Raw genomic sequence first — 23619 nt, forward strand, 5'->3', positions numbered from 1 at the left:
TATAAGAAAATCAATGATCCCTTATGAGCCAAGATGCAAAGTACTCTAACAAAATACTAGCAAATTAAATTCTACAACATGTAAAAAATAATAATAATAAAATTAAATTAAATAGGGTTTATATCAGGAGAAAGGCAGTTCACCATTTAAAAAATCAGTCAGCATAGAGGTACCAAGGAGGGATTCAGTCGGTTAAGCATCTGACTTCAGTTTCAGTCATGATCTCAGGGTTCACAAGTTTGAGCCCCACAACAGCCTCTGTGCTGACAGCTTGCAGCCTGGAACCTGCTTCAGACCCTGTATCTCCCTCTCTCTGCCCTTGACCCACCTGCTCTCGGTCTCTCTCTCTCAAAGATAAAAAAACAAAACATTAAAAACAAGTAAAAGGAAACTAGCAATACATGATTATAATCTTTAAAAAATCAGTCACGGTAATTCACCATATATCAACAGAGTAAGAAAGATGAAATTATCACTTCAAAAGATGTAGAAAAATCACCTGATAAAATTCAACAAACATTCATGATGAAAACTCTGAGCAAGAATAGAAGAGAATGTCCTAGACCGGATTTTTAAAAATCTACAAAAAACCTACAGGCAAGACTGAATGCTTTCCAGATGATAAGACAAGAATGTCTGTTGTCTACATTTCTAAACACTGTACTAGAGTTCCTAGTCACTGCAAATCCACCAGAATAACTGAAAGGCATTCATATGGAAAGGAAGAAGTAAATGTTTGCAGATAACTGTCCACATTAAAAAAATCCCAAAGAACCTACAACAAAAAACCAAAAAAAAACCTAATAAAACTGATGAGTTAAACAAGAACATAAAAAGATCAACTGTCTTTCTATATACTGTCAATGAACAAATGGATACTGGAACTTTTTAATATTATCATTTAAAACAGCATTAAAACACACGAAATACTTATGGATACAATTAACAAAATATGTTACAAAATCTGAAAACGGCAAAATACTGATAAAAGAAGTTAACTAATAAAAATAAGTAGATAAATATTCCACATTCATGTATCAAGACTCAATACAGTTAAGATGATGGCCATCCCAAATTGACCTATACAGTCAATGCAATCTCCATGAAAATCCCACCAGTTTTTTTTGTTCAGATTGACAACCAAGAGTAAAATTTATATGAAAAAGGGAAGTCAAGTTGACAAAACAATCTTGAAAAAGAAGTACAAAGTTGGAAGAGTCACACTTCTCAATTTCAAAACCTCCTACAAAGCTACGGTAATCAAGACAGCATAATACAGGCATAAGGAGAGATACCTAGATCAATGGAACAGAACATAAGCGTCCATAAATAACTTTATAGTCAACTGATTTTCAACAAAAGTATCAAGGCAATACAAAATGTTATAAAATTGTGTGACTGTAGCACAGCTTTGTGAATATAGTAAAAACTGATGAATTGTATACTTTAAAAGGGATAAATTCTGTGGCATGGAAAATCAGATCTCAATAAAGCTATTTTATATATTTAAACAATTAAGACACAGAAAGATAGAGGAACTACCAGCTTGAAGGAGACTAAAGAGACATGACAACTACATGCAATGTGGGATCCTGGACCAGAGTCTGGAACAGAAAAAGATAAAGGAAAATCCAAATAAAGTCTGTAATTTATTTAATAGCATCATATCCATTTTAATTTCTAGTTTTGGTCACTACACCAAGATGTTAACATTAAGGGAAACGAGGTAAAGGGTACCCTCTGTATCTTCGCAACTCTTCTAAGTCTTGATGAGTTATTTCAAAATAAAAAGTTTTATTTAAAAAAAAACAAACAATGATATATTCTACCTACTTACTAGAAAGGCTAAAATTCCAAAGAACAATTACGAGCGCTGATGAGGATGCCAAGCAACCAGAAATCTGTGCTTCAAAATAGAACAACCACTTTGGGAAATGGTCTGTTTCTTACGAAGTTAAATAGACACCTACTATACACCCTAGCAATTCCATTTCTGTACATTTACCCCCCCAAAAATTAAAATTTATGTTCACATAAAGACTTGCAGGTGAATGTTTATAACAGTTTTATTTATAATAGCCTTAAATTGTAAACAACCCAAATATCCATCATCTGGTAAAAGGATAAACAATTGTGGTACCTCCACACAGTGCAATACTATTCAGTAATAAAAAGAAGTAAACTAAAGGCATATACATGAAAATAAATAAATCTCAAAAATGTTAAACTATAAAAAAGAGACACAAAAGTGAATATACTATTGTGTTAGAATGCAATTCAGAGGTTGGCAATGGTATGGAGCTGGATATTGGAAATGTTCTATATCTTGATTGTGGCAGTGGCTATTGGAATCAGTTGTCAAAACTAACTGAATAATAAAGGGTGAATCTGGGGGCCCTGGGTGGCTTGGTCAGTTAAGCATCTGACTCAATTTCGGCTCAGGTCATGATCTCACCATTCATGAGATGGAGCCCTGTATCAGGCTCTGTGCTGACAGCTAGGAGCCTGCTTGGGATTCTCTCTTCCCTCTGTGCCCCTCCCCCACTCACACACACTCATGAGCTCTCACTCTCTCTCAAAAATAAATAAATAAAACTTTTTTTTTTTTAAAGGGTGAATTTTGTCTTATGCAGATTGTGTCTCAACAATCAACATAAAAGCAGACATAAATCTAACTGGGGCAAATACAATACATAAAAGAAACACAAATGCTTAAATATATGGGAAGAAACATTTACTCTCATTATTAATCAGTTAGAACTAGGAGATACTTCTGTTATCTTTCAAACTGGTTAACTATTTTTTTTTATTGATTTACTTTGGTGTAGTTTTAAAAAAAAAACGTGATATTCCTGTAACACTACCATAATCAGGACCCAGGACAGTTTCATCACCCCAAAATACCCCAACTTGCTATCTCTCTCTTGTTACGCTCTATCCCCACCCATACTCCCTGCAACCACTGATCTGTCTTATTGTGTTGTCACTTTGAGAATACACACATGTATGTAACCATTAGAAAGGGGCTTCTTTCACTTGGCATAATTTGTTTGAAGAGCCTTCCAAGTTATTATGTGCATCAATAGTTCATTCTTTTAATGCTGGGTAGCATCCCACTGTATGAATGTACCACATTTTGTTTATTCATTCACCCAGTGAAAGATGTTAGAACATAGTGGTGTGTTTTTTTAATAGGAACCTGAAAAAATAACTTTAAAGAACATAAAAAGGAAACAGATTTTAAGTGTCATACAAATAATAAAAATGAGAGATATTTACTTAAGGGTTGCTATTATTCCAATCGTATGGGTAATAGATTTTAACATTTATTAATAACAATTCCTCTTATAAAGAAATCAGAGATCTTCCCTAGAGAGCTAAGATAAGGATGCACATTAAATTTCTTTCTTTGTAATAAAAGATCAAAGATAACACAGGAGTAACTAGAAAAGCCAGCAAATTAAAACTAGCAAACATTAGTAAAGTACAGAGGATATATGGTCTTGGTTATCATCACATGATGCAAAACACAGATCCTTTCTACGTATTTGAAATACAACAGAAACCACCCAAACAGCATCAGGATATGACATAACTGGGGCACCTGGGTGGCTCAGTCAGTAAATGTCAGACTCGATTTCAGCTCAGTCACGATCTCACAGTTTATGGACTCAAGCCCTGCATCCGGCTCTGCACTAACCATGCAGAGCCTGCTTGGGATTCGCTCTCTCCCTCTCTCTGCCCCTCCCCTGCTCGTGTGCACTCTCTTTCTCTCTCAAAAATCAATTAAAAAACAAAAATGTTTTACTGAGAAGTAAACTTTGACTGCCTTAAACCTTAAGCCTCGAGCCTCTGAGAAATAGGGGTTGTTTCTTAGAGCACTTTTTGTTAAATGCCTGGACTAATACCTGTACTTTAAAAAGAAATGTTACAGCACTATCCTTAAATGAAAAAGCAGTGTTTTTCTAATATCTATCCAAACAAACATTTAACTTTTGAAATAAAAAATGTTTATCTATGCGTCACCTACACTCTTCTCATCTATAAAGAGTGAAGAGTTCCAGTTTTCAAAACCATGAGGAGAAAAGAGCCATCTCAGCAACTTCAGTGGGCCTCAAATACAACTGTTTTTTAAAACGCCATCTTTAACAAAGAGGCAAAAGCCTACTATTTAGGAACTCTTAATAACTCAATATCCAAAAAGTATTCTGGATACTTCATCCCTCAACTATCACTATAATTAACATGTAATATCTAAAGAACAACAAGAAATCTTTATTTTTACCATGTAATGGGTTTCTATTTTTCATTTCTCATTTCTAACGAAACAATTTTCAAAAGTCCATCTTTGTCTACTTTTATTCTTATCTAAAAGTTAATAGAAACCATGCTAATATATATAACGAGTTGTGTAAGGCCTCTTTTTTCTAAGTGCTTTGCCGTGTGGTTTTAAAGCAAACATTTTTGAGGATACTAACTGAAAAGACACATCAATATGATTTTACAACCTGCCAGAAAGTTTCTGAGATCAGGTCTTTATTTTTTAACAGAGTCTTTGCACTATGCAGGTATATGGCTATATATGAAACACCACATTTCACAACTATTTCAGCTCATCTATTTTAAATATTTTTAACTAGTTAAAAAATTTTAATAAAGGCTTTATTTTTTTACTAGGATTTTTTTAAAATCTAACTACTAGCTTGAATAAAAACTTACCAATTAACATGAGTTTTTCTCTACAACTGAGTTATCACTAGAGGATGAAAAATGTGTAACAAGTTAAATAGTTCTCTAAAGAAAAAAGACTTTCCCAGCTGCTACCACATTTATTGCAAAACACTTCTTTTGCATTAAGCTACGTAAAAGGAGACCTTGCCTTAGAGGCTACAATTCCCACTTCTACTCTCCACTCTTTTAAAAATTTAAAAATAGTTCAGTTTCTTTTAGAAACAAAGGATCCATGTCAGTAACATACTTATCAGATCTCCTGCCGCGTCCCTCAGAGGAGCGCCTCCGCCCCCGCGCCCCCAGGGGTTGTAACTCCTCATTTCAGCTTCTAATTTAGCTTCATAGTCTTCTTTTTCTTCACGTTCTCGCTTCCTTCTTTCTTCTCTTTCCCGAATCTTGAGAACATTAAGGGATATTTACAAGTGCTGACAAGTATTTTGATACAAAAAGTTTAGTTTTAATATCAGTTTTTAGTTTTCTTATTAGAGAAAAAAACCTGGAAAAAAATTTTTTCCAGTCTACTGCACTTTATATAAAATTTAAAACCATAAATCAATGGAATACTCAATTTAAAAACATTCCCTTGGCTAGAATAAACAGCTGCTGGCCCCTTACAGCACGCCACGAGCACCTTTCCAGCCACTGATGCCAGCTGAGACTGAACCAAGTCCTCCCCTCGACCCCAAACGTCTCCCTGAGCCACTTCCTCCCTAAGTCACCAGCTGCATGAGGACCAAGGGGACCGCCCTACTTTCCTTTTCCATTTCTCCTTTCCTGGGACCTGGCCAGCCACAAACTACTTCCCCACCGTACCAGACTTATTCTACCCGGGACCAACTCCATTCTCAGCATTCAGAGAAGCTGGACAATTCTGGGCTACAGTCTTCTCATCGAGTGTAAGCACAGGGCTGGGTCTCTAGGGACATTTGGAGAGGCAGTGAACAAGTACCAAGTAATTTTGGGAAGTTACTTTTAAAATCATAAGCACGTACATAGAAAATTTAAGCACCCACTCCAACAGGGCCATGGAAGTCGTCACGTGCATGAAATAAAATTCTAGAATTAGGAAATCTAATTTTGTCACTGGTGTTTTTTAATATGCTCACTTGAAAATAGATAAATTCAGTCTTTTATTTGTAGAAACCTACCATCCAAAAAATAATCCTCTAATTTAAAAAAAAATCCATTTTCAAGGAGGTTGTCCGTATAAAAACTGAACAAAAGGAGCTTTAGAAGAAATCTAGTGGTGGGGCATCTGGGTGCCTCAGTCAGCTGAGCATCCGACTTCGGTCAGGTCATGATCTAATGGTTCATGAGTTCAAGCCCCACGTTGGGCTCTGTGCTGACAGCTCAGAGCGTGGACCCTACTTCGAATTCTGTGTCTCCCTCTCTCTTCCCTCCTGTGCTCATGTTCTGTCTCTCTCTCAAAAGTAAAGATTAAAAAAAATTTTTTTAATAAAAAAAAAAAAGAAATTCAGTGGAACATTACAGAAAAGTACCTCAGGTGGACATATACCTACCCATAATTCCAGGATCCTCTCAGAGATATATGGATATTCCCCAAAAAAACCCAAACATTTGATAAAATTACTTTTAAATAAGCTCTCTTCAAATATTACAAACTACAATAGAACCTATTATCCTCCTCCCTAAAAGCGTTCTGCTTCATTTTTCTCTTAGTTCATATTCATAGTCTCATTATTCACGTAGATTACAACACACAGCATCATCTTCAGGCCACCTACTCTCTCTCATTCCCTATATCTAAGTCCTATCAGTAAATCCCAGAGTTGCCTTCTGGATATTCTTCCATCTTCCCTGTCTGGTTCAGGGCCTCATTACCTCCTGTCTGGACTGCCTCAATAGTTTTAGAGTTTCTCTGCCACATCTCTTTCCTAATCATAGACATCACAACCAGCTATGCTCCTGAAACTTTTAAAGCTGTTCACATTAACTATTCCTTTCACTCTCTGGCTTAAAACCTCCTCCTTTGGGCTATCCATAACAGAATGGAACTGAAAACTCCTTATTAGCTAAACTTCACAATCCAGCATAATCTGACATTTCAGTTCCTCCTCCCACATCAATTCCATTCCCTGACTATGCCAGGAATTTAAAATCTATTCACTGTATAACATACAGTTCCTCTGCCCCACACAGAACTCCAAGGGACCACTGTGTTAACACACAAGATGTTCAATATTAAATGTATGAATGAACAAATGAATAAATGAATACCTGTTGCTGCAAAGCTTCTTGGTAAGACTGAAGTGACTGTTTTGGAGGGTTTGGTTTATCTTCAAAAAATAATCCTGAATTTATTGCTCGATCACTTGTGATTTTCAGATCGCTCTGTCCAACCATATTCCTACATCAAGTACACAACAATGTATATCCATTTATGACAAAGCAAAAATACAACACAAAGCTATGCTTTGAAACAGCATAGCATTTAAGTAGATTTAAAAATAGGGTGGGGCGCCTGGGTGGCTTAGTCGGTTGGGCGTCCGGCTTTCGCTTGGGTCATGATCTCGTGGTTTGTGGGTTCGAGCCCCGCGTCGGGCTCTGTGCTGACTGCCGGCTCAGAGCCTGGAGCCTGTTTCAGTCTGTGACTCCCTCTCTCTGACCCTCCCCTGCTCACTCTCTCTCTCTCTCTCTCTCTCTCTCCTAGAAATAAATAAAACATTAAAAATTAAAAAAAAAAAAATTAGGGTAAAATGTTTCTCTGTGGGTCAAAGAGAAATCCTTAAGTAAATGTCCCCTTACTAAGCTCTCTCCACAGTCTCTGTTTTCACAATTAATGGACCTTTTAAATTTTTAGATCTATTTCTTGACCTATGTGGCAGTTAAACAGGAGTAAACGCTTTGTGATAATTCATCAAGCAATATGTATATGACTTATGCACTTTTCTGAATGCAGAAAAATAATACAGTGGAAATCTCTCATAACAATGTACTTAATAAATGTACTTCAACTTCTTAGCCATTTCAAAAATAAAACAATAACATTAAAGTAAAAAGTCTGACTGTCCCAAATGAAATTTAAATTTTTGAAAAGCTTGGAATGAATCAAAAAAGGAAAAACTTAGAACATATGGTCATACAAATCTCAAGCAATAGGGGCACCTGGGTGGCTCAGTTAAGCTTCTGACTTGAGCTCAGGTCATGATCTCATAGTTAGCAGGTTTGAGCCCCACCTCTGAGCTGAGAGGTCAGAGCCTGGAGTCTGCTTCAGATTCTGTGCCTCCCTCTCTCTCTCTCTACCCCTCCCACACTTGCACTCTGTCTCTTTCTCTCAAAAATAAATAAACATTAAAAAAATTCTTTAAATTTTTGTGACAGAGTAAAGCCTCGGACCTGATGGCTTCAAAGGTGAATTCTACCAAACACTCAAAAGGAAAACTAACACAGGGACACCTGGGTAGCTCAGTCAATTGAACATCTGACTCTTGCTTTTGGCTCAGGTCACTCATGGGCTCATGGGTTTGAGCCCTGCATCAGGCTCCATGTTGACAGTGTGGAGCCTGCTTAGGATTCTGTCTCCCACTTCCTCCCTCAAAAATAAATAAACAGAAGGAAGGAATGAAAGAAGGAAGGAAGGAGGAAGGAAAACTAACATCAATCCTTCTGAAAGTTTTCCAAAAACTTGAAGGGGAAAGACATCCTAACTCATGCTAGGAAGCCAGTACTACCCTGATATCAACACCAAAGATGCTACAAGAAAACTACAGACCAATATCACTCATGACCACTACTGTAAAGTTCCTCAACAAAATAGTAGCAAGACAAATTCAAAAGCCTACTAAAAGGATTAAACACTATGGCCAGGGAGGGGATTTATTCTTGGAATACAAGGATGGTTCAACATACCAAAAAAAAAATCAATATTATATACCACATTAACAGAAAAAAGCAAACAAAAACAAAAGCAAAACATACACATAATCATCTCAATTGATGCAGGAAAAGAAACAGATAAAATTCAACAATCATTCTTGATAAAAAGACTACAAATAACTACAAATAAAAGAAAACTGCCTCAACAATTAATAAATGCTGTATTTTCAAAACTGAAAGCTTTTCCTCTAACATCTGATACAAGGCACCCACTTTTACCTCTTTTATTCAACACGGTACCGGAAGTAGTAGCCAGACCAATTAGGATAGAAAAATAAGTAAATGGCATCCAAACTGGAATATAAGTAAATCTCTGTTCATTGATGATATGATCTTACATATAGAAAACCCTAAAAGATTCCACACTCACAAAAAGACCCTGTTCCACACATGCACACAAAAATTAAGCAATGATAGGATACTACAAAACACTTCTGTAAGAAATTAGAGGACATTAGTAAATGGAAACACATCCCCTATTTATGGATTAGGAGATTTAATATTGCTACAGTGTTAATACTACCCAACGTGATGTACAGATTCAATGCAAGCCTAATCTAAATCTCAATGGTGTTTTCTGCAAAAATAGAAAAACCTTACTAAAATTTATATGGAATCTCAAGGGACTTCAAATAGTCAAAAAATTTTTTGAAAAAGAACAAGCTCCAAGACTCACACTTCCTGATTTCAAAACTTACTACAAAGCTACAGTAATCAAAATAGCATGGTGCAGGCATATAGACAGACATATAGAACAAATGAATAGAGAGCTCAGAACTAAACATATGCATGTGAAGTCAAATAATTTTTACAAGGGTGCCATGACCATAAAATAGGAAAAGAACAGTCTTTTCAATAAATGATGCTAACAAAATGATATCCACATGGAAAGAATGAAGCTGGACCCTTAATAATACTTTATACCAAAGTTAACTCAAAATGGATCAAAATCCTCAATTTAAGACCAAAACCCATAAAATTCTTAGAAGAAAACATAGGGCAAAAGCTTCACAACATGTGATTTGGCAATGATTTCCTGGATGTGTCACCAAAGACACAGTCAATAAAAGAAAAACAATAGGTCAAACTTCATAAAGATTAAAAATTTGCTTGCATCTATATTGTTGCTATAGCTACCAACACAGTAAAAAGGCAACACAAAGAATGGGAAAAAATATTTGCAAATCATTTATCTGATAAGAAGTTAATATCTATAATATATAGAGAACTCTTAAAACTCATCAACATAAAAACAAACCACCCAATTAAAAAATCCGCTAAGGACTTGTGAATAGACATTTCTCTAAAGACAAGCAAATGATCAATAAGTACATGAAACTTTGCTCAACATCAGTAATTATAAGGAAATGCAAATCAAAATCACAATGAGATAACATTTCATACCCATTAGGATGGCTATTATCAAAAAAAAAAAAAAAACCAAAAAAATAACAAGTGTTGGTGAGGAGGTAGAGAAATTGGAACCTTTGTGTACAGTTGTCAGGAATAAAAAAATAATACCACTTCAGTGGAATACAGTATGGTGATTACCCGATGGGTAATTACCATAGGATCTAGCAATTCCACTTTTGGGTATATACCTAAAAGAACCAAAAGCAGAATCTAGAAGAGCTATCTGTATACCCATGTTCACAGCAGCATATTCGCAACAGCAAAACATTAAAGCAACCAAAGTGTCCACTGATGAATGAATGGATAAGCAAAATGTGGTATCTACACACATTATGTATGTAGGACCTTATAAAGGTCTTTATAAAGGAAGGACATTCTTATGCTACTACATGAATTAACCTTGAGACACTATGGTAAGTAAAATAAGCCAGACACAAAAAGACAAATATCATATGATTCGACTTCTAAGAGGTACCTAAAGTAGTCAAAACCATACAGACAGAGGCAGAGTCCGTTTAATAGGTAGAGTCCGTTTTACAACACGAAAAGAATTGTAGAAATGAGAGATGACAATGGTTGTACAACAGTATGAATGTTAATACCACTTAACTACACACTTAAAATGGTAAGTTTTGTTATGTGTATTTTACCACAATAAAAAAATAAGATGATTAATACTAAACAGATCTATAGATTCTACATAATCTCTATCAAAATCTCTACTGCCTTTTGGCATAAATTGACAAGCTTATTGTAAAATTCATATTGAAATGCAAATGATCTAGACTAGCCAAAACAATCCTGGTAAAGAAAAACCAATTTGGAGAACTCACAATTCCCCTATTTCAAAACTTACCGCATCAGTATAATAATCAATGCTCCTGGCATAAGGACAGACACTTAGATCAATGGAATAGACCAAAGAATCCCAGAAACAGACTCACACAAATGTGTCCAGTGGATTTTGATAAAGGTGCAAAAGCAATTCAATACAGGAAAAACACTCATTAACAAATGATGCTGGGCGCCACTGGACAACCATAGGCAGGAAAAAAAAAAAAAGACATTCATTAAGCCTCATATCTTATCCAAAATTAAGCCAAAATGTCAAAATGGATCATGGACTTAGGAGTACAACTACAAAACTTTTAGGTGAAGAAAAAAACAAGAGAAAGTCTTAGGGACCTGGGCACAGAAAATGAATACTAGACTTGACAATGAAAATATGATCCATGAAAGTAAAAACTGATAAATTGGGCTTGATCAAAATTTAAAAGTTTTGCTCAAGTGGTACAGCAACTCTAGAAACAGTAGGGAGATTCCTCAAAAAGTTAAAAATAGCACTACTATTTACCTACAGGATACAAAAATACTGATTTGAAGAGGTAAATGCACCTTGATGTTTACAGCAGCATTATCAACAAACTATGGAAAAAGTCCAAATATCCATCAACTGATGGATGGATAAAGAAGATGTGGTATATATATATACAATGGAATATTACTCAGCCATCCAAAAGAATGAAATCTTGTCATTTGCAATAATGTGGATGGAGCTAGAGTGTATTATGCTAAGCAAAATAGAAAAAGACAAATACCCTATGATTTCACTCATATGTGGAATTTAAGAAACAAAACAGATGAACATATGAGAGTGGGGAGAAAAGAAAAGAGAGGGAAACAAACTATAAGAGACTCTTTTTTTTTTTTTTTTTTACAAATAGTTTATTGTCAAATTAGTTTCTACATAACACTCAGTGCTCATCCCCAAAGTGCCCTCCTCCATGCCCATCCCCCTCCCCCCCACATCCATCAGTCCTCAGTTTTTGTCAGCATTCAAGAGTCTCTCATGGTTTGCCTCTCTCCCTTTCCCCCACCATTTCCGCCCTTCTTCTCCCGCTTGTTCCTCCGTCAAGTTCCTCCTAATCCTCCTATACGTGCAAACATATGATATTTGTCCTTCTCTGCCTGACTTATTTCGCTCAGCATAACACCCTCAAGGTCCATCCATGTTGCTACACATGGCCAGATTTCATTGTTTCTCATTGCCATGTAGTATTCCATGGTATAGATAAACCACATCTTCTTGATCCATTCATCTGTGGATGGACACTTAGGCTCTTTCCATGTTTTAGCTATTGTGGAGAGTGCTGCTATGAACATTGGGGTCCATGTGCTCCTATGCCTCAGCATTTCTGGATCCCTTGGGTAAATTCCTAGCAGTGCTATTGCTGGGTCCTAGGGGAGTTCTATTGTTAGTTTCCTGAGGAACCTCCACACTGTTTTCCAGAGGGGCTGTACCAGTTTACATTCCCACCAACAGTGTAGGAGGGTGCCCGTTTCTCCACATCCTCGCCAGCATCTAGAGTTCTCTGATTTGCTCATTTTAGCCACTCTGACTGGCGTGAGGTGGTATCTCAGTGTGGTTTTGATTTGTATTTCCCTGATGAGGAGGGATGCTGAGCATCGTTTCATGTGTCTGTTGGCCATCTGGATGTCCTCTTTGGAGAAGTGTCTGTTCATGTCTTCTGCCCATTTCTTCACTGGGTTGTTTGTTTTTCGGGCGTGTAGTTTGGTGAGTTCCTTATAGATTCTGGATATTAACCCTTTATCTGATATGTCATTTGCAACTATCTTTTCCCATTCCGTTGGTTGCCTATTAATTTTCTGGGTTGTTTCCTTGGCTGTGCAGAAGCTTTGAATCTTGATGAGGTCCCAACAGTTTATTTTTGCTCTTGATTCCCTTGCTTTTGGGGATGTGTCAAGTAAGAAGTTGCTGCGGTGGAGGTCAAGGAGGTTGTTTCCTGCTTTCTCCTCTAGGGTGTTGATAGTTTCCTGTCTCACGTTCAGGTCCTTTATCCATTTTGAGTTGATTTTTGTGCATGGTGTGAGAAAATGATCTCAAACTATAAGAGACTCTTAAAGAACAAACTGAGGGTTGATAGAGGGAGATGGGTGGGGGATGGGCTAAATAGGTGATGGGTATTAGGAGGGTACTTGTTATCATGAGCACTGGGTGTTCTATGTAAGTGATGAATCACTGAATTCTCCTGAAACCAATATTGTTGTATGTTAACCAACTAAAATTTAAATTAAAATTTGAAAAGAAAAATAAAAAATAAAAAAAAAAGCTTTACTCTATGCAAGAGCCTACTCAAAGGATGAAGACAAGCTTTAGACTGACAGAAAATATTTGCACTATACATATCTGACAAAGAACTAGTATTTAGGATATGTAACTCTCAAAACTCATTAATTTAAAAACAAAACAAAACAAAACAAAAACAAAAACTCCAGGGTCTTCTGGGTGGTTCAGTAGGTTAAGCATCTGACTCTTGATTTTGGTTCAGGTCATGATCTCATGGTTTGTGAGTTCAAGCCCTGCATCAGGCTCTGCGCTGACAACATGGAGCCTGCTTGGGATTCTCTGTCTCCCTCTCTCTGCTCCTCCCTCTCTCTTTCTCTCTCTCTCTCAAAATTAATAAACTTAAAAAAAAAAGCCTCCAATTTTAAAATGCATTAAAAACATCAAGAGACATTTTATCAAAGATTTATAGATGGCAAATAAATACATGAAAAGATGTTAAATGTCATCATTATTAGGGAAATGTAAAATAAAACTCCAATCATGTATCATTACACATTTATCAGAGGAACATAAACAAAAGTCACAACACCAAATGCTGGTAAAGACATAAAGAAACCAGATTCTGAATAAACTGCCAATACAAATATAAAATGGTACATATAGCCTCTGTGAAAACAGTTTGGCAGTTTCTTATAAAACTAAAGTTGTAACTACCATACAACCCAGCAGTAACATTCCTGACCAATTATCCTAAAGAACTAAAGACTATGCTCACAGAAAACCTATACACAAATATTTATAGCAGCTCTATTCATACTAACTTAGATGTCCTTCAACGATGCAACGGTTAGACAAACTTTGGTGCATCCATACCATGAAATGCTACTCAGCAATAAGAACAATTTATACATGAAACAATCTGGATGAATATCTAGAAAATTATACTGATTTTAAAAGGTCAACTCCAGGGCACCTGGGGCTAGTCAGCTAAGCGTCTGAATCTCAGCTTGGCTCAGGGCATGATCTCAGGGTCGTGAGATGGAGTCCTGCATCCGCCTGGCTCCCTGCTTAAGATTTTCTCTCTCTCCCCACCAAAAAAAAAAACAACAACAGATTCTCTCTCTCCCTTTGCCCCAACCCGCTTGCATGCACACGCATATTCTCTCAAAAAAATTAATCAAAAATAAAAAACAAAATAAAAAGTCACCCCCAAGAGGTTACACGTATGATTTCATTTATACAGCATTTAACAATGTTAAGAAGAAATGGAAAACAGATTAGCTGTTCCTGGTGTCTACGGAAGGAGTGGGAGCAGGAAGAAAGTACGTATGGCTGTAAGAGGTCCTGATGAATCTATGTGAACATGGAAGTGTACGTATGGCTATAAGAGGTCCTAATGAATCTGTGTGAACATGGAAGTGTACGTATGGCTGTAAGAGGTCATAATGAATCTGTGAACACGGAAGTATTCTGTATCCTTACAGTATCCAACGTCACATATCTGGGCCGTGCTAGTGTACCACAGTTTTATAAGATCTTAGCATTAGAAGACACTGGACAAAAGGTATACAAGATGTCTCTGTATTATTTCTTACAATGCCATCATGGGAATCCATAATTATCTCAAAATAAAAAGTTTAATTTTAAATAAAGATGCTATAAAGTATATTTATTGACATGCAAAAGATATTTATGACATACCGTTAATTTAAAAGCAGGTTACAGATCAATATATACAATATAACATCATTTTGGTGTATGTTGGGTGTATGTTTTTACAAGTACATAAAAGGACTTCCTGAATGCTTACTTAGATATATCTATCACTGGATGAATGGGATTTTAGGCAATTTCAATTTTTTACATATGTTTATTTATATTCTTATTCTTATTCTTTATCAATAATATGCATGAATGACTCTTCTAATGTGAAAGTGAGGTTACTCTTAATTTTTTAAATGTACTTTCTATGAACATGGACTAAAAGCAATACCAATACCTTGAACATATTGGTTACACAACAATTGACAGTTAAGATTACATCTGTTCCAAAGGGAAAAAAATGAATAACACAGGTTCTATGGAAAACAAATTGATCGTGAAAGAAATTATTATTTAATAACTTACATAATAGGCTGTGCTGGCTGGTGGGTGACAGGAGCACTAATATGAGCTGCAGGCTGTACCCCCATCATTCCTGAACCATCTTAAAAGAAAACAAACACATTTATTTTGGAGACCCCTGTATTAACACTTCATTTTATTTCTAAAGAAAAAGTCACATACTAAAAATGTCACCTAAGGAAAAAATTCCATATATCCTTCTCAGATAAGAGTTAGCAGAGAACACTGCAAGAAACCACAAAATAATTATTTCTTACAGCTAAATGAAAAAGAAATAACTATGCAATATAGTTGACTTTTAAAACAGACATTTTTAAGTCAATAAATATATAATATTTAAATTAAGGTATGCTTTTCCAACTTATTTAATTTTGCTTACAAAAAAATAATTTTTCTGACTCAACCACTAGGAAGTTACCCTAAAGATAACTTACAATAAGCAAGACTGGGATCCAAAGTATTCCTGGCCCCATAAAAATAGTACGCATCATCATAAGGAGTCCGGTAATTAGGAGCCAAAGGTGGTAGTAGGGGGGGAGGCGGCAGAGGTGCAATCCTGTATCAAAAGAAAATTGGAAAAATTTCTCATATTTCATTGCAATGTTTTTTAAATCAAGACCTAAATCTTTTGCAAAAATTTTATTGAAAATCTAATCGCTGTTTTAGAAAAGCACCATCTTGCTTTAATCTCATCAAAAATAAGGATTCAAAAAGTAAAAAATATACTATCAAATTTCAGAATTTAAGGCGCAATACTCATATAAGACAAAAACTTTGAATAACAATCAATTAACATCTAATTAGTCAGTATATGCCAGTACTGAACAAACATGGTCTCTGTCCCTCAGAAATAATACAAAAATAAACAGACAATTACAGCACAGCATGGAAGTGGAACAACACAAATCGACACAGGTGCTGTAGGAATACAGAGCAGGGACATTTAAACCAGATAGGCCAAAGGAGGAAAGAGTAAGGCAGGCTTTCTAGAAAAGACAATGCTTCAGCCCTGTTACTGGGGTAACACAGAGGACAGTGCAGGAAGAAAAAGCAAAGAGGTATAAAATGGGATTACAAATGGTTCCATTTGACTGGAGTCTAAAGGGTGTATTTTTCTAATTCTAAAATAATTTATTGTTCTTTCAAAGGAAGTCAACCATAATGTGAAACACAAACTACATATATATCAACAGTAAAGTCCTGACATAATGTTTTCTATTTCATAAAGTTAAAACGTTTTAAAAACCTTTACCTCAGCACTTAATTGATGATTAGCAAATATCTATGTCCACCAAGGCAATATTTTCCAATAGTAAAAATGGAAAAGGCAAATTCTGTCCGATGACCAGAAAGAGAAAAGGGGGCACCCTAGGATGTTTTACCTTTGAGTGTATCTTAATAGGTTATCCCTTGCATACTTGAAAATAATTCTGAAGAACTAAGAAAGCATTAAAGTTCTCTCCAGTCATGAATATGTTTCACAATTACTGGTCACTCAGTGTGTCTAACCTCACTACCCTCGCTGCATAGATACATCAACAAAGCAGTTAAGAAACTGCTAAGAAAGGAAACTGTCAACATCATTAAATCTTAAATTTGTATAGAGATTTATTTAAAATTTGATCCTCACAACAACCCTGTAACTGTAGATAAGAAAAACTTAATACTATTTCACCTTTACAAATAAAAAAACTGAAGTTTACTAAAGGTGTAGTTTTCCCAAAATCCAGACGGTGGAGCTAGCCATTTTAATTCCTAAACCAATGCTAAGACCGTCATACCATCATACCACAATCTGTCATTTCACTCCCATCTAGTCTTTTGAGTCAGAAAGCCATTAGATAAAACAAACAAAATACCTGATAAACAGAGTACACACCATGCTACAATTTGTTAGTAATAAATAAAAGACCAAGTCCTACTGAAAGAAAGTATAGCACAGAAAATATCAATGTTAAAAAAGAAAAACACCTGATTAAATACACTTCTATAATTAATACATTAATTAGTAAGCAAAAAATAAGCTCAGCTCCTACTAAGGAAAAGAAAGCACAGCCCTGAAAACATCAATGGTAAGAAGAGAATTTTCTTTATGTATAGTCTAGGATGGCCTGATGCCTTTTGCCTATAAAAATCAAATCCTTATTCTAATACCTAAGTTACAGGTTTTATAATCTCAACACTTTTTATTTCAGGTATTTGAGTTGCATAGCCAGTAAGCAATCACAGAGAAAGGGGTGAAGGAAACAGAAGCTGAAATCAAGTAACATATACAAAAAGCCACATTAGAAACCTTATTCTGCGTAAGCTGAAAAAAGTATTCACTGTTTGCCAAGTGGAAATTACAAAAATGAAGAAAATGTATAGCTTTTGTATGTTACAAGTTTTTAAAAATAGATATTCCAAAATGTAACCTAAAACTAAATATTAAATGTAGTTACGAATTCTAAAAATACTAAGCATCTTTAAACAATAAAGGAAGGTTATAAGGATTTCCCTTGTTTTAGAAGAAGAGAAAAGACCAACAATGCAAACAAATTTCAAGAGAAATTCTTTGACAGAAGCTGTTATTTGTACAAAAGTCTGTGAAGGAAACTGTATTCACTTCAGTAAATCCTTCTACACACAAAATATAATGATACCTTACCTAATTCCCAAACACAAAACATTTTAAACAAGCACCTGGGAGGCACCATTTCACCAAGGGTGCAGCTGGGTCCATTGTGCAAATCTTCATTTTGAGACAGGACGGAGTGAACTGGTGGGATGGGGGGGGCGGATGGGGCAGATAAAGGAGGGAGGGGTGTCTGGAAAGCTACTCTGGGTCTCTCAGGTGGTATCGTCTCTTCAAAGTGTCTTTGTGCCACACTAAACTGCTTTAGTCTATCAGGCTAAAATAAAGAAAAAAATCTGTTTGTTACATATAATCATAAATTTCAAGGTGGAAATTTCAAGGGGGACCTTTAAAGGGACCTCCAAAGATACTCTATACCAGAATGTCACAGAATAAAAAAAGTTTACAGCAATAAAGACCTTGAAGATCTAATGCTTATTTTATAAACGGGGTGACTGAGGCTCCCTGAAAGTATAAAAAGTACCCGATGTCTCACCGTTAATAAATAATCAAGGAAAGACTAGAGCCAAATAATAATGCTAAATATAAAATTCCATTATACAACACTGTGCTGTTTCTCTACCCAATACTTGACATCAAGTATTCTCTACAATGATTAGAAAAAGTTTTCTGTAAAGAGCCAGACAGTAAATAGCCAGACAGGAGTTGCAGGGCACGTGGTTTCTTCAAATGCTAGAGTGGCCCAAAACAACATGTAAACAATTGGTGAGGGTATGCTGCCATAGAACTTTATGTACAAAACGAGGAAGCAACCAGATTTGGCCATCGGCTATAGTTTGCTAACCCCCACTTTAGAACATCACTTATGTATCCTTTTCTAAGATTTGACATCAAACGTAAACCCGAAAGTAATGGTCTGTTATGTCTAATGTGTCCGTTTATTTTCATAAAGTCACTTGACACTCTAAAGGTTGTTTCAGTCAAATATAAATACGAGTGTCCATCAAATACTAATATATAACTGTAAATCAAATGTTTAATAACATACCACCGTATTACACTAAAAAGTTCAGGATATTAAAAGAAAGTTTTTGATTGTATAAATCATTTCTAAGGCATCCACTGAAATGGAAAATATATTTAGCTCTGGAATTATCCTTTTTCCCCAACAGGTTTAATTCCTCAGGAATGATTTCTGAGATTAAAGTTTTATTCTATGAGCAGTCAAGCACCCTGGGAGTGATACTGGGCAACCCACAAGTATATGCTCAGCATAAGTAAAAGTGCATCAAAAGCTGCCCATATTTGAATAATTTTAAGTTGCTGTATTCTTTGCAAAAATGAACTTTTTAATGAAATTAAAGTTTCCTAGTTATCAAAGGTAGACAACAACTTGTCTTAGCAAATACATTCTACAGATCCCACTACAGAAAAAGCACACTTTGAGAAGAGCAATATTACCTTCTCCTTACTTAACTGCAATGATGTAATTCTTTCAATTTAATGATGAGAATTGCAAAATTAATGAAAAAACAAGATTATAATCTCTCTAGTTCTACAGTGAATAAAAATTACTAAAATGCTTAAACACTAGAATCAAAGATTTCAATTTCTTTGGAAATCTATTCCAATACAAGAAAAACTCAAGAAAAATATGTCTATTGTAAATTAAACTGAGATAACTTTTCCTGCAATACTGCATTTGAACCAAGTGGAAAGAACTAATTTAAAAACAAACTATAATAAAATGATGCACATATGAAAAAGAAAAAAACTATCTTAGAGAAATAAGCAAGGGTTAAGCCTTACATTTTATGACAACTGAGTTTATTAATATTTAAACTGGTCCACTCTTCTGTTTCCCCCATTATCTCCTATCTCCACCGGCCACCACCTTTGAGGTTTATTTGTATGAAAGAACAAACATTAAAAGATTCCAGGAACCCTTACCGATTTCTCAGGGTCTCGTGCGCCAGAAGCTGCAACCCTGAGGTCCATATCTTTTTCTCTGAACAAAATTAAAATTCCATATTTTAAACAGTTGTAATAAACACTATCAAAATCATAATCATTACTAAAGCAAATTTAAGCACAAAGTCCATGCAATAATATCTTTAAGTACAAATAATTCTTCTTACTGATAATAAACCTTAAATAATTCTGAACACTAAATTTTTGATCTGGTGCAAAGTAAAGTACAATTCACCTCTAAACTGACTTACAGTAAGTGCCGGAAGTATTTAGAAGCCTCAGCAATTCACACAAAGTACAGAAGTAAAACAGTATCTTCACTTTGTGAAACAAAACCATTTAGGATACTTGTATATTTTGTTGGCAAAACTAAGGGTAAAAATTTTAAAATTAATACCATACATTCTAATAAGCTTCTAATATGAGTTTTTAAGAAAATGACGTTAAAAAAATTACTAATGTAAGACAGTAGATATTGGCTTTCTCCAAGTAGAGGGGAAAAGGCAAAACTAAAAGCTGGTAGGTTTCAAAATTCTCTAAAACCAAGACCTCTAATTCTAATTGTAAACTGTAATTAATATTTCACAGGCATTTCTACAAGAAAGATTACAAACACTAAGACTTGTATACAGTATATCTATGCGTTTATCATGATTATTTTTATATTACATTTATGGATGTGCTAATCATTTCACACCGATATAAGACAAAATACTTTCATTTCATATATGTTACTACATATGAGATAATACAGTGGGCATGTAGATAACATTAAATGCTACCCTAAATCAAAAATTAAAGAAATTAACAAAGGTATCTGAAAGGCCTATTATAGGATATACACACAGTCTCATTTGCTACCCATATGACACAGTAAATGAACACTCTCATGAGTATTTGTTTTACTACCCTGGCTGATGTACATTGCAGAGGCTGAAATGGAAGTGATTTACAGATACATAATCATCTTAGGAAAAATATCCCCTTATTTTACTAAGTAATTGTTATCACCATGTCATTTTACACAAATGCATTTTAAATTCAAAACACGTTTTTTAAATGCAAACCTTTCATTACCGTCTCTTGTTCCTCTGCTGTTCTGCCATTTGTTCTAATAGTTCTAATCTATATTTCTCCTTCCTTCTCTGAATAAGTTCTCGATCTTCACCTCCTAGAAAGTGGTAAGAAAAAAAAATTGTCTAGCGGTGCCTGGGTGGCTCAGTCAGTTAAGAATCTGACTCGTGTTTCAGCTCACATCACGATCTTCCAGTCTGTGAGATCGAGAGATTCTCTCTCCCCCTCGCTTTCTGCCCCCCCCACCCCGCTTACACTTGTGCTCTCTCAAAATAAATAAACTTTAAAAAAGGAAAAAATTGGCCTTAACTCTTTAAGATTATGTATATTTATTTTGAGAGAGAGACTGCACTGTCAGAGCCGAGCCTGACGCAAAGCTCCATCTCATAAACTGGTCTTAACTCTTAAGCAACATCGGCAACTTAGAAAGTTGAATTTTAAATAACATAATTTTTAATTATATCAAAGAGTAATTACTGCATATGCAGAAAATATAAAAGGTAAAATCGTGTATCATTACCTCTTCAATTAATTTCACAATTTATGAATATATACTATATGTGAATCACAAGACAAATTACTCTTTCCCAAATCTCTACGCTTCCAAAACCTTAAATAAGAGAATATTCTAATAATCTCCATCCCATTTTTCTAGGAATTGGGATAATAATTACCACTAATAACTTCCACAATCCCCTTAAATTTAACAAGTCTGTCCAGGGTGCCTGAGTGTCTCAGTCAGTTAAGCATCTGATTTTGGCTCAGATCATGACCTCACTGTGAGTACGAGCCCCACATCCGGCTCTGTGTTGACATCAGAGCCTGGAGCCTGCTTCGGACTCTGGATCTACCTCTCTCTGTCCCTCCCTGACTCATGTTCTTTCTCTCTCTCGCTCTCTCTCAAAAATAAATAAACTTTAGGGGCGCCTGGGTGGCTCAGTCGGTTAAGCGTCCGACTTTGGCTCAAGTCATGATCTCATGGTTCATGGGTTCGAGCCCCACACTGGGTTCTGTGCTGGCAGCTCAGAGCTTGGGGCCTGTTTCAGGTTCTGTGTCTCCTTCTCCCTCTGCCCCTCCCCTGCTGCTGCTCTGTCTGTCTCAAAAAAAGATAAAAACTATAAAAAATAAACTTTAAAAAAACAAAAAAAAAAAAGTCCAAAATGAACACTTCAAAAGCAATTGCCCCTGTTTTCTGTTAATGGTCTGATCGCTGAACCTCAAAACCTCCTATAACTTTGACTGCTCATTCTCTTATTCAATTCATATTCAGATCCTCCTTCTATTCTCACCACCATTAACCTTGGATCAGAACGATCTACATTTCACCCAGACTGCAGCAATAACCTCCTAATTAGTTACTCCATTCCCCTTTCTTTGCTCCAATAAATGAAACATACTTATATAAGATTAACTTAAAATGCAACACTAATCACACTGGGACACTGCTCAAATTCTACCTCAACTCCACAGAAAAAAACATAAACCTCTCACCCAGGTATCATGCGCAAATCCAGTTGTGCAAACATTTTAGATCCACAGATCATTATTACTGCATTTAATCTTTTGGACTTACAAGTGATGTTTTTTTAAGATAGAGTTGACACACAACGTTACATGGGTTCCAGGTGTACAACCTCGATGCAACAAGTCTATACATTATGCTATGTTCACCACTACTGTAGCTACCATCTGGGACCACATAATGTTATTATAGCATCACTGACTACATTCCCTATGATGTGCCTTTTATCCCCACGACATTCATTCCATATCTGAAGGCCTGTATCTTCCACACCCCTTCATTCATTTTGCCCACCCTCCCACCCTGTTCCCCTCTGGCAACCATCACTTTATTCTCTGTATTTGTAAGCATGACTCAACATATTTGTTTTCCATATTCCGCGTACGAGTGAAATCATATGGTAGTCATCTTTCTCTGATTTGACTGAGGTGTAACAGCATCGAGGTCCACCCGTGTTGTTGCAAATAGCACGATCTCATCCTTTTCATGGGGTGTAATATTACTGTCTACATATACCACTTCTTCATTATCCATGTCAACTGATGGGACACTTAGGTTGCTTCCGTATCTTGGCTATTATAAATAATCTTGCAATAAACATAGGGGCACAGGTATCTTTTTAGTGTTTTCATTTTCTTTGAATTATTGGATCATTTCTATTTTTAATTTCTTGAGGAGCCTTATATACTGTTTTCCACAGTGGCTGTCCCAATTTGCATTCTCAGCTATAATACAGGAGTTCCTTTTTCTCAATATCCTCACCAATCTGACAAGTGTAAGGTGATATCTCACTGTGGTTTTGATTTGCATTTCCTTGATGATTAGTGATGGTGAGCATCTTTTCATGTATCTGTTGGTCATCTGGAGGTCTTCTTTGGAAAAAATATCTATTCAAGTCTGCTGCCCATTTTTAATTGGATTTTTTTTTTTTTTTTTTTTTTGGTGTTGAGTTGTATAAGTTCTTTATATATTTTGGTCATTAACCCCTTATCAGATATATATAATTTGCAAGTATCTTCTCCCATTCACTAGGAAGCCTTTTCATTTTGTTGATGGTTTCCTTTGCTCTGCAAAACCTTTTTATTTTAGTGTAGTTCCAACAGATAATTTTTGCTTTTGTTTCCCTTGCCTCAGGAGAAATTTCTAAGAAGATGTTGCTACAGCTGAGGTCAAAGAAATTGTGCCTGTGTTCTCTTCTAGGATTTTTTTTTTTTTTAAGTTTCT

The 23619-nt window shown here is 35.6% G+C and overlaps 1 protein-coding gene across 6 annotated transcripts in view; it reads right to left on the reverse strand.

Moving 5' to 3' along the window:
- Nucleotides 1-23619, reverse strand: part of CSPP1 (centrosome and spindle pole associated protein 1) — a 129719-nt gene that overhangs the window by 37460 nt on the left and 68640 nt on the right. For all 6 annotated transcript variants that reach the window (XM_039246975.1, XM_039246974.1, XM_039246973.1 and 3 more), the window contains 7 exons: nt 20877-20970; nt 19779-19836; nt 17936-18144; nt 15688-15809; nt 15257-15335; nt 6970-7099; nt 4979-5126 (listed from right to left, as the gene is read on the reverse strand). In XM_039246975.1, coding sequence (XP_039102906.1) covers nt 4979-5126; nt 6970-7099; nt 15257-15335; nt 15688-15809; nt 17936-18144; nt 19779-19836; nt 20877-20970 — 840 coding nt within the window. The remainder of the gene's footprint in view (nt 1-4978; nt 5127-6969; nt 7100-15256; nt 15336-15687; nt 15810-17935; nt 18145-19778; nt 19837-20876; nt 20971-23619) is intronic.

This window comes from Hyaena hyaena, unplaced genomic scaffold, assembly GCF_003009895.1.
Source record: "Hyaena hyaena isolate Hyena2069 unplaced genomic scaffold, ASM300989v1 scaffold_287, whole genome shotgun sequence".
NCBI classification, from domain to species: Eukaryota; Metazoa; Chordata; class Mammalia; order Carnivora; family Hyaenidae; genus Hyaena; species Hyaena hyaena.